The 12,117-nt window shown below is 36.2% G+C and overlaps 1 protein-coding gene across 2 annotated transcripts; it reads right to left on the bottom strand.

Moving 5' to 3' along the window:
- Positions 1–214: 214 nt before the first annotated feature.
- On the bottom strand, positions 215–11,761 carry LOC113119208 (GTP-binding protein Rit1-like). 2 transcript variants are annotated; one of them, XM_026288496.1, is made up of 6 exons: positions 11,605–11,761; positions 9,528–9,617; positions 6,899–6,955; positions 5,791–5,864; positions 4,045–4,236; positions 215–1,637 (listed from the first exon to the last, which is right to left on the bottom strand). In XM_026288496.1, the coding sequence occupies exons 2-6, from the start codon at positions 9,607–9,609 to the stop codon at positions 1,407–1,409; spliced, it is 636 nt and encodes a 211-aa protein (XP_026144281.1). In that variant the 5' UTR covers positions 9,610–9,617; positions 11,605–11,761; the 3' UTR covers positions 215–1,406. The 2 variants fall into 2 exon arrangements, with proteins under 2 accessions (XP_026144281.1, XP_026144282.1); XM_026288497.1 differs by lacking the exon at positions 11,605–11,761 and adding an exon at positions 9,746–9,900.
- Positions 11,762–12,117: the final 356 nt, after the last annotated feature.

The following is a 12,117-nucleotide window of genomic DNA, read 5'->3' as shown; positions in this document are numbered from 1 at the left end:
ACATTTACTTTATGTCCTAATGATTTTTGGCCAAAAAAAATAAATAAATAAAAGGATTTTACCCATAAAATTTATTTTTGGCTATTGCTACAAATATACCCGCGCTACCTAAGGCTGGTTTTGTGGTCCAGGGTCACAAGCATTGTACTTAATATTACTGATAATATCTATAAGAACAAAACAATACAAGGCTAAAAAAAAGCAGACTATGCAGTAGATAGGTAAAGTGAATTTTATTTGAGAAACTTTGATAACAATAAATAAAGGACAATATAGTAAACCCATTCTGCTTAAAAATAAAATCTAATAATAACAAGAAAACAAATGACATGAATTTGCATGAAATGCCAACATGAACAGACGTACTATTCAAATGTGATGCGCAGTGAGCGCACAGCATGTGTAAGAGAGACACATTAAAGTCTTTCATTTCCTACACACTGACTTCAGAAACCACTGGGGAAAAATGACCCTGTGTAAAAAAAGAAACTATTTTGTTTTCAATCATAATCAAGTTGCTCAGCCTGTTAATGTGCTTGAAAGAGGACCTGAATATTGCTCAAAAAATAAACAATAAATCATTCATACAGTGTATTTTCAAACTAATTCATACAGCTCAGTTTGCATCAAACACAACCCAGTTGATTGAATATTACATGCCCAGGTCATATTTAAGGTCTAAATATAATAAACTCTATTTTGTTTTAAGAAGAGTGCATTTTTACGAGCATTTCTGCATTATTTCCATGACAATAAACCGACCCCACTGTTACATCTATATCCCATCTTATTAATTATTTATTATATTATTTATTTTAAATAATAACACACTTTTGGGGTGAAATGCGACCCGGACATGTTATGCACCCAGTTTTTAAAAAGAAGCTAAAGAACAGAGTTACTGTTGAATCAACTACAGCAAGGGTTTTTAAACGTGTCTTAACAGAAGGAAGGCTTCACAGTACTCATTAATATTTCTAGCATAAACCCTCGCAGATTTACCCATCCTGCAGCACATCGCTCTCTTTTCCTTCTTTCTACTTTCAGGAACTTATTCCACCTTCATTTTATTCCAACTAGCAAATATCTGACCCTACACCTCTCTACACTTCAAAAACACATGCACCAAATCCTTCTGCATTCCCATCCCGTTAAAATATGAGGTACAACAATTCACCTTCGCAAAGTATAACGTGTCCAAAAATACATGTGGAGTTGTATATTTCTTTCTGAATCTCTAACATCAGTGAATCAGCCCACGTCCCAAATGACGACTCCTGCACGGTGAGGCTTTAGTATAACTCAAATGATTGGGAGACGATCAGATAGAAACTATAAAGACAGTTCTCAAACCTCCTGAGGGAGCTGCAGGTGAGCAGGCCGTGGTATCCCATCATGCCCCTCTCTCAGTGCTCAGACTGCTGTTTCCTGTTGAAGGGGGCTTTGAGGCGGCTCCAGAAGGAGTGGCTGCGTCTGGTCTTCCTCTCGCTGCCTCGCAGCACCTCGGCCTCGCGCTGGCGGATCTGACGCACCAGTGCAGCGAACACCTCGTCGATGTAATAGCGGAACACCGCCGAGGTCTCGAAGAAGGGGCACTGGAACTCCCTCGCCAGCTGTTTGCCCTCCTCTACAGACACCTGGACGTGTGAAGACCAGACAAACAGCTCTTCAGTCCAAACGCCTTCATTTGTCTCTAACATAGTGATTCCATATGTCCAAATAGTGGGTGATTTAACTTTATACACACAGTATATTCATGTTTAGAATGTTGGACCTGCATTCATTTAATCAGAAAATAGAGTAAAAACTCTTAATATTATGAAATATTATTGAACATTGTAGGGGTTTATTTTAAATAACCTTTAGATTTTTTTAATACATAGTTAAACGATTTAAAATATAAATTATAAAAATTTATATAAATTATAAAATGTAATTTTGAAAACAGTTGTAACATTTTAAATGTCTTTACTGTCACTTTTGACCAAATGAATGCATCGTTGCTGAATAAAAGTATAATAAAAAAAAAAACAATCCCACTTTGAACTACTCAACAGTAGTTTCTATCCGTTTATATATTTATATATATATACTTGGTAAAACTTCACAGTGAGGTCATTTCTCAACATTAGTTAATGCGTTTGGAATCATGAATTAGTTAAAGGGGGGTGAAATGCTCATTTTCACTCAATATCCTGTTAATCTTGAGTAGTACTGCATCCTTCATAACTCCGAAAAGTCTTTAGTTTTATTATATTCAAGTCTTTAGTTTTATTATATTCATAAGAGAAAGATAGTCTGTACCGATTTTTCCCGGAAAAACACGACCGGCTGGAGGCATGACTTGTGGGCGGAGCTAAAGAATCACGAGCGGGAGTAGGCTTTTGCGTTGAGAGCGTTTGGAAGTTGTGACATTACCGTGAGGAAAAAAACATCCAAAACAAACCATGGCTAACAGTCAGATTCAGCGTATATTTATTATCCAGAATTAGATCCCGAGGCTGAAATTTAACAAGAGCAGCATCAGCAACGACGTCTCTATGTGGTATGTACTGAAACTGTATATATTTGCTTAGCGGTTTTGGAAAATGACTAAGTTCAACTTTATGTCGTCTTTTTTTTTTTTTAAGCTGTACATGTGGAAAGTGCAGTTTGATGACAACATCGCATGTTGTTTACTTGATGTGCTTACACGCAGATAGCTAAGTTAATAACACAGAGATATTTGAAGCAGTTTTACTCACCACCTGCGGTTCCAACACACGATCGTGACCCTTTTTCATTGGGACTGCATTATCCTTAAGAAATAAACGATGTGCAAATCCAGCGTCAAACTGGGCCTTGTTTGTAAAACAAGCATCTTCGAAATGCAGGGAACAAACACAAACACTTGCACAACTCCGTTGATGCTCTGTAAAAATAAACTCCATCCACTGGTCCCTTAATGCTGTTTTTTTTTGGTAATCTGTGCAGGGTTGTCTTCCCCTGGCAACCAAAAACACACTTCTTTTGTGAATTTTCGACGCTCTCGCTCTGATCATTGAATCGCTCTGATCAGTGAAATGTCTGTGCTGCTCAGCCTCGCTATACGGGAGCGCGCGCTCTTCCGGCAGAAGTGCCTCAGGACCCATATAAGGAAATTCCGCTCCATATAACGTCACACAGAGCCATACTCGAAAAAAACTTTCCCAAACTTGTGACAAACCGGAAGGAGTACTTTGGGAACAAAAATACTCCTTCAAACGTACAACTTAATTTTTGAAACTTTGTCCATGTTTAGCATGGGAATCCAACTCTTTAACAGTGTAAAAACTCAGTATGCATGAAATAGCATTTCACCCCCCCTTTAACTACGAAATACTTCACAGCACTGGGTTAATGTTAATTTCCTCAAACACTATGTAGAACACCCTCTCAACAACCATAATCCTCTGGAAACAATTGACAAGGATACATGAACAAATGTTTCTATCGTTAGCATGCATAAAACAGTGTAGAATACAAAAGACAGTATACAAGAAGAGCAACAATATACATAGTGACCTGAGGTTATGTGATAGGAAGGTCAAAGAAAGGTTTGTCAATAAATGAGAGTCCATTATGTCATTAAGTGTGTCTTTCCTATAAGTAAATGAATTGAGAGTTGCTCTTTGGGTGAGCAGTGATATCAGCATTGTTTGCCTTGAAACCAGTGGCCCGTTCTGCTCTTCTGAGGCATTCGATGCATTTCAGGGGAAGGGTCCATAGACCCTCACAGGTGGCTTGTTGTTTAGGATAGGGGGAGTTAGGGATTATTTGATAAATATAACAAGTAGATGTGTGTCTGAAGCTGGGACACGGTTCATTAAAAACAAGAAATTTCATATATGAATAATTTAAGGGTTGGCCAACAAAAATACATGATCATACAGCTATATAACTGCTAAAATATCTGTTACTTATAGGCGTAGTATTTTGAATGGGATGCACCATGGATCCGTTATGTAACACAGTATTATGCAATACAGTTTGAGGGGGGTGAATATTTCTGGTAAAGCGTCTCACCTGTCTGAGATGGACCAGGTCAGACTTGTTCCCCACCAGCACGACGGGGGTGTCGACGGTGCGCCGCACGCGGTAGATCAGCTGCTTGAAGTGCCGAGCCTCCTGGAAACTGCGGCGGTCCGTGATGGAGTATGAGATGATGAAGCCTTCACCCGCTCGCATGTACTGATCACGCATGGCTGTGAACTCCGCCTGGGGTCAAACACACAGATCTCACCGGCTTGCATCCTTGTGCATATCATGCAAAATTACGGGATTTATCAGATTCACATGGTCATGGCAAGAGCACTTAGGGCTGGACGCTAAAACGGTATCTTATCTAAACTGAGATACAATGTATATTGTCTACAATGATATAATCTGGACATTTTTACTGGATATGCATTAATCAAGGCAATGCAAGTTTATTTATATAGCACATTTCATAAACAGTAATAATTTAAAAAGTCCCCTGCATAAAAGTAAAATAATCATTAAAAAAAATCACATCAATAAAATTGATGAATCAATTTTTTAAATCAATTTGAAACAGTTACAAATAGGAAATGATTATATATCAAATACAGTGGGGGTATTTTTAATCATTGCATGTTTCTAATAAGTGCATGTGTGAATGAAAGGCGCAGTTTCGTCTGATACACAAATAGCCTACATGTAACGCTCACTGATTTCTGAGTTTTAATATACGAGGACATGAACAGATGAACTTCAGTCTCCAAAGTGGCTCTGAGAGTCTCTTTACCAGCACTACACAGTTTCATTTGAGAAAAAAAAACTACTGCGTAAAATACACACTGAAACTGAGAGTCAAACTGGAAGACCATCCGGACAACCCTTCAAAATAAAAGTCTGCTTTAACTTTAAGAAATTATTACAGAAATACACTACTACTGCATAGCCTAGTAAAATATATTTTTCAAAGTAATAATAATAATAATAATATTTTTTCATCAATTTATACAGTTCTGTTGTGTAGCATCTTGCTTAACAATAAAAATGCAATGTTTTTTTTTGTTTTTTTTTTGTAAATTAATTTCATTTGATTACATTTTTAAATAATGACCAAACTGGTGAATTTTACCAAATCAACTTTTTTCAAACAAGTGGAATTTCCTTCCCCATTAACAGTAGATGACTATGGTGATAAATATTGATATTATATGATATTGCCTAGTCCTTAATAGATATAATTTTACACAAACAATGTTATTAAGCATTTTTGCCACATTAGTCTCTTGTTCAAACACATTTTTACATAGAAATCTTGTGGCTATATTTCTGGCTGCATTCCTGTAAAGAAGATTGTTTAAAAACCAAGAGATAAGTTTATACTGCGGTCAGAACTTATGTCGTAATCAACATCATACCACAGATGCATTATAAAACATTCCCTGAATGTTTCAAAAATGTTCCCGAATGAACCCTAAACACTACTTTATTAAACTGTAGGCGAATTTTCATTAAACTCGTGATGAGATGACTAATGTGTTTTATAACATCCCTGAGTGATCCAATGACGAAAAAGATGTTGAAGCATTGTGCCTGATGTTGTGTTCGTGTCTTGTGAAGTGACAACCGCAAAGATAGACACAAAAAAAGAGAAGTGAGACACATTTGAGAAGGACCTTCTTATAGTCTGTAAAATAAAGTGTTAAGTTGAGCAGCACAGTTCACCACAGACAGGTTTTGCACTTCATTGTTTCTTGTCTTGTTTTCCATGTGTCCTTCTTTTATCCTCCGTCCTACCTGTCCTGCTGTGTCCAAGATGTCCAGGTTTGCTGGCTCATCGTCTATGCGGATCTGTGTTTTATATGCATCCTCTAAAAACAGAAAAGCACATGCATTGAGGTTTATTAGAGGACACAAAACATTAAAAAGCTCAACAGAAAAAAAACAACCTTAAATGGGAAGAGACTTCAGTGTTATATTTAGGAGTATATTTAGCAAATACACACACGACCATAAACATTTTTTGGATTAATTAAATTAAAAAGAAACTAAATTAAAATGTAACGACTTCCATTATGTTTTACTGTATTTATGATCAAATAAAAATAAAGCCTTGGTTAGAATTAGATGCTTCTTTTAAAAAAAAAACATAACATATATTACAGACTCCAAGCTTTAAGAATCAATGAAGATAAATTAAACATGCATGTAAGGACTTATAAGGATGTAAATGACTCTTATTTCTAAATTCCAATATATTACATAAAGTCAATTTATTAGGTAACATTATTAGATAATATTGTTAAATTAGGAAAAAAAAATTACATCATAAAAGTAAATTAGACATCAACTCAAAGCGTCATTTCTGTGCCACTACCAAAAAAACAATTACTGTATTCAAACAAGTTGCACATTAAAGGAATAGTTCATCCAAAAATGGAAATTTGCTGTATATGTACTCCTAGATATAGATGAGTTTGTTTCCTCGTCAGAACAGATCTGGAGAAATGTAGCATTACATCACTTGCTCACCAATGGATGCTCTGCAGTGAATGGGTGCCGTCAGAATGAGAGTCCGAACAGCTTTTCACTTCACTAAGACATGATGGACTGGAGTGGTGTGGATCATGATTATGTTTTTATCAGTTATTTGGACTCTCATTCTGACGGCACCCATTCACTGCAGAGCATCCATTACTGAGCATGTGATATAATGCTAAATTTCTCCAGATCTGATGAAGAAACAAGCTCATCAACTTCTTGGATGACCTGAAGGTGAGATGTGACTTTTTGACGCATCCAGAATTCACCTAAATTCTTTGGTCATCTATACTTGTGGCATGGCATCACAAAAACATAATGCAATATCACTCTGAAATGACTGATGAGTTAATTATTTCCTTACCGATAGTGGGGTCATGATCCTCTGGAAATCTGTGACTTATAAACTGCATGATGATGGCTGCGAGACAATGAGAACAAGACAAGCATAGTTGTTACATAATTGTGGTACCATGAAATTCAATGAGAAGAGTGTAAACATCTCCCTCTTCTCCCTCATGTGCGGCAAACACACCCTGCTGTCGGCACGTATTTGCTCTGTATGCACTCTCTCCTCTGTTCCCATGGAGACAGGGATATAAAGAGAGAGTATCGGTCACCCTAAAGCACCTTCTGCAGTGCACTCGAATAGTGAGACCCTCACCAGGTGACCTCTGCTCATCTCCTAGCTAACAGACTCCTGGAGGGGAAGGAAGCTGCTCGGCACCTGTGTCTTTGTAATGGCCAGACTGAAGCCCTGAGCCAACACCCACACTTTTATTGTCTGCCCGACTGTGACTGTACGTCTAAGGCTGTGAAACCAGCCCACTGTCTGACCACAATAAAGGGCTACAGTGAAAGAAAACCACTCAGATCTGGCACAAGGGTCAATCACACAAAATTATTTCTTGCCAAAATCAAAGAAAGGAAGGATATTTAAAGAGACAGTTCACCCAATAATAAAAATTAATCATAACATTTTCACAATTTTTTTTTAAAGCAACCTCAGTCTCAAATATCCATTATATCGACTTGATGTTTTTCCTGTGTCTTTAAGGATCTTAAAAGCTTAAACGTTTCTGTGTCGACTGCAGAAAGGCCCCAAAACGGGCTGTGGGCTAAATTTGGTCTTTAATAATTTACTCACCCTTGAGAATTTCCAAAACTGTACTTTTATTGACCACAAAAGAAGATACTGTTGCTAAAGAAACAGTATTTTGTTTGTTTTGTTTTGTTTGGTCACCAACGATTTCAAAATATCTTTTTTTGTGTTCAACAGAAGTTTTGAAATAAAACTAAAAAACCTTGAGGGTGAATAAATGATGACAGAATCTTCATTTTTTTTGGATGAACTATCCCTTTAAGACTTTTTGCACTGTCATTATTTTCAATTGTTTTAAAATCAAGCATATTTAACCACCACAAATTAATGGGCAAATGGATACTGGACATTTCTTCACCATTATTAAAGACCAAGTTTAGCTCCCTCAGCCCTGTTTTGGGGCCTTTTTGCAGAAAACATTTAAGCTTTTAAGAGCATCTAAAAAAGACACAGGACAAACATCAAGTCGATATAATGGATATTTGAGACTGAGGTTACTTTTAAATAAAATTTCGATAATTAGATTTAAAATTTTCCCAAAGGTTTTTAGGCATCATTGCTTTTATGAAAAAATACATAATTTCATATAGAGGAAATAGCTCCAAGCAACAGACACCTCTGACTTGCTCACTGGAGGATTTAAGCATTATGAAGTGATTTTCTAGCTGTTTAAATGGCTGCTGATTACATTTGGAAATCATATTTTTGTTAATACTTTCAGAAAATTGCTTATTATTACTTAGAACAATACTGACTAATATAGTTGAAACAATTATTCAACATTATTGTAAGGTCAACAATAAAAAATGGTCAACAAATATTTGTGTTGTCGAATAGCGTGTGATCTTAGGACCTAATGTAAGAGCCAGTAATAATGAGGCTTGACCAGTGTGGCACTGCAGTGCAAGACTGTCATTCAGCTCTCCCAGATGAAATCCAATAGAAGAAGACACAGCTGTTTAGAGAGCAAACGCAGCCGAATGGCATTCAAATGGATCCTCTCAATAATGAAAATGACAGCAGTGAGAAAGCAGCAGTTAAGAAAGCATCTAATTACAGCAATGTGGATAAGATTGCACACGCTCTGCAGTTTAGCACTCCATTAAGTCCAGTCAATTCATGTTTATTTTAGTGCTGTATACATAAGATAAATTTAAAGCAAAAAGTTTCACAGTATTTCACATTTTTAAAAAGATCAGTATCAGTGTGGTTTTCAGTAAGAATTATTACCGAAAAAAGATTTTTCTGTCATAAAGCATCTCTCGTGTGGAGCTTTCTAATGATAAAATCTTTTTATTAGTTAATGTAAAAATCCAAAACATATTATTACATTAAAGTGATAGTTTGGTTTGCAGAAATTACAGCTCGATCTAACTGAGGACTGTTTTGATTATCGTAACATTATAAGGTATTTTATTATATAATTTAATATGGTATGCGTGTCACTAAATGGTGAATGTGTCACTCGTCTGTCATCACATTTTGTGTGCCAAATATACTCTATTAATTTGTATTGTGAAAAAATATAGAATTGTAATAACATAATATTAATACAATTTTCAAAATTGTTTGTTTATAAAACTCATTGCAAAAGCTGAATAAAATTATCAAAGCCTACCAATTTAATCAGTGATAAATTAGTAAATCTAATTAACCTTTGTTGTAGTCCTGTTGACTAATATTTATATTTCTTATAGTTGCAAGAAAAGAGAACTGTTCGTAACAGTTTGGTAAACCTTGTAGTAAACGATGAAAATTAAATAATTATATTTGCTGACAATGACAGATGCTGACTTGGGAATGGGAACCAATAAAAGAAAGCAACAACAGCAGCAGAGAGAGAGAGAGAGAGAGAGAGAGAGAGAGAGAGAGAGAGAACTACTTTACTCACCACTTTTGCCCACACCTCCCTCTCCTAACATCACCAATTTGTACTCGCGGGAGTGACCCCCTATGCTCCGCGAGGACTCCATCCAAATAACTGAAACAAAACACAAGCAAAAACCTGTTCACAATAGTTTTAAAAACTGTAAAAGATTAAGCTGAAAGAATGACTGACAGACAGGCAGACAGACAGATAGGGTGCTCTGAGTGGTTGAAAGGCATTACTAGGTGGTTGCTAGACCGCTGTTAATATAGTTTTCAAGTTCTAGTAGGAGTTGGACTCTTTGTCAAGCCATCATAATAAACAATGAAACCCCGGGCGTTTGATTCCACAGCTGCACCGCTGCATGAGCACAGGCCTGTGAATGTGACCGACTGCACCCAGAAGGGCTGTGTTTGACACCACAGCTTCAGTTTGATGGAGAAGAGGAAGTGAGTCATTCTGTCGAGCTATTCATGTGACAAAGCGAAGCATCCACGGGGTGGGTGTTACATTAACCACGGTCTATAATAGATTATCTGCCAGTGTACCCCTGTCTGATCTATTTTTCCATTGTCACTGACTGCATTAGTTACTTCAGAGCAGCCCTTCTACGTGATTTTCAGTGGAAATAATATTAGAAAATGGAAAAACACTGCTGAGTGGTGTTTTTTGTTTTTGTTTTAAGCAGCTCTATTTAATGTGTGTGTGTGTGTGTGTGTGTGTGTGTGTGCGCGCGTGTGTGTGTGTGTGTGCGTGTGTGCAACTCCTCTTCATCTCATTTCATCCTGTACATGTTTATCATTTTCACAGAAATATTAGTTGAGTTATTTGCAATTTTGTGTATTTTATAGGACCCCTGTACAAATCTGAGCAGCTCTCATGGTGTCCATGGGTTGTTAGTTTGTAATAAACGACTTACCAATTTATTATACAAATAAATACCAAATAGCTTAAATTATTTACTCTGACAGAATCATTATTCTTCTGTCAATTTTCCAAGTCACATTCAGCCAAGTGAGTCTAAAATGTGGATATGCATATAGGTTTCGTATAATTGATTATAAGCATTTACAAACAATGTATAGTATTTGTTTACTTCATGCTTATTGTTCATTTGTTCAATTCATCCTTATTCTAAATTAGCAAAAATTTAAAGCTTTAAACTGTCTTCACACATCACAAAATCTGGCTGCAAAAACTACAAAGATATCACAGAAAGCTAATATAAAATTTAGTTTGACCTTCACAATCAACATTTCGGAAGGTTAAGCCTTTCCCTTTAATGACCATTTGTTGTGTGCATTTCAAAGTACTGTTAAATCATAATCAATGTGGGATCTTTTTCAAACAGTGTCTAAAGCTTTAGTAATATTTGTGACAATTGATGATAAGTTTAATCTGATGAAAGTGGTGGCTTACACCTTGTCCAGGACTCCAGACACTTTTACTGTAGGCTAGCCTTCTTCACGATATGAACTATGGTAACTGTGGTATGTTGGAGGAAACTATGGTCACTATGGTACATGTTCAAAAGCGCATTCTTTTAATATTAGGCCTTGAGTCACTGAGTGGCAACTGCGCCTCGAAACCACTGCGTTAAAAAAGTCGAAAAGGGGCGCTTGCATGACCTCAAGAACAAGTCTTTAAAACCACCCAAAGATGAACAGATATGCATTATTATTTAATGACCGAGTTTGAAATGAGCAGACCGACAGAACTAGATTATCTGCAATGAAAAAATAGTTTGAGATATTAATAGACCTAGCGCCTCGACGACTTGCAGCGAGTTTATCTCTGTCAAATTGTGTTTAACACATATATGACTCATTTTTATTAGTTATATTAACAAAGTGTATTTTATAAACTTCACAAAAACCATGCGAAGGTTTTAAAACTCTTTAGAAGTTGTTGAAACATCGATGTGAATGACTGAGCTTGTTTATGAAGCGACAGTGTTGCGTTACAACAAACACTTAAATCGTTCAAATCAAATAAAGTAGCATAGTTGCCGTCGCGGTAACAGACTTTATGCGTTGAAAAGTGTGATTATGTACATGATAAAACTATGGTTAGAAGCCGACTGAGTTACTTGGTGGCTTACCTGTGTCACAGGATCTCTGTCTCCATTGGGACTTTTGTATCGATGCAAATGATGTTTAAATATTTGATGTTAGAAAATTCCTGCCATACAATTCTCACTGTAAACATACAAAGCCCTGGAGGACTGAGCGCAGGCGGGTCCTAAAGCCCGACGAGTTACTCTCGGACCGTCGACAGATATTATACCACGGTAACGCAAGTGTATAATATATATAAATAAAAATACTTTTTAATCAGTGATAACTAAATACATTTGATAATGATAATAAATATATTTACATAGTTCAGTCATATATAGTTATCTATTACGGTTATTGTTGTTACGATAAAATTCGAATAAATTAAAAGTGTAAAGAAAAAATAAATAAATAAATAAACTTACAGACAAATATAAGATGGAAAATTGTATATACTATCCATATTAAGAAGCTTTCTGAATCTTTTTGTCATTTTGCAGGATTTCGTACCGTCCCAGGCCCACCAAACACCTTTACATCGCGTCAGAAAACGTAGA

This window comes from Carassius auratus, chromosome 19 (assembly GCF_003368295.1).
Source record: "Carassius auratus strain Wakin chromosome 19, ASM336829v1, whole genome shotgun sequence".
NCBI lineage: Eukaryota > Metazoa > Chordata > Actinopteri > Cypriniformes > Cyprinidae > Carassius > Carassius auratus.
This window is presented reverse-complemented; position numbering and strand designations above follow the sequence as displayed.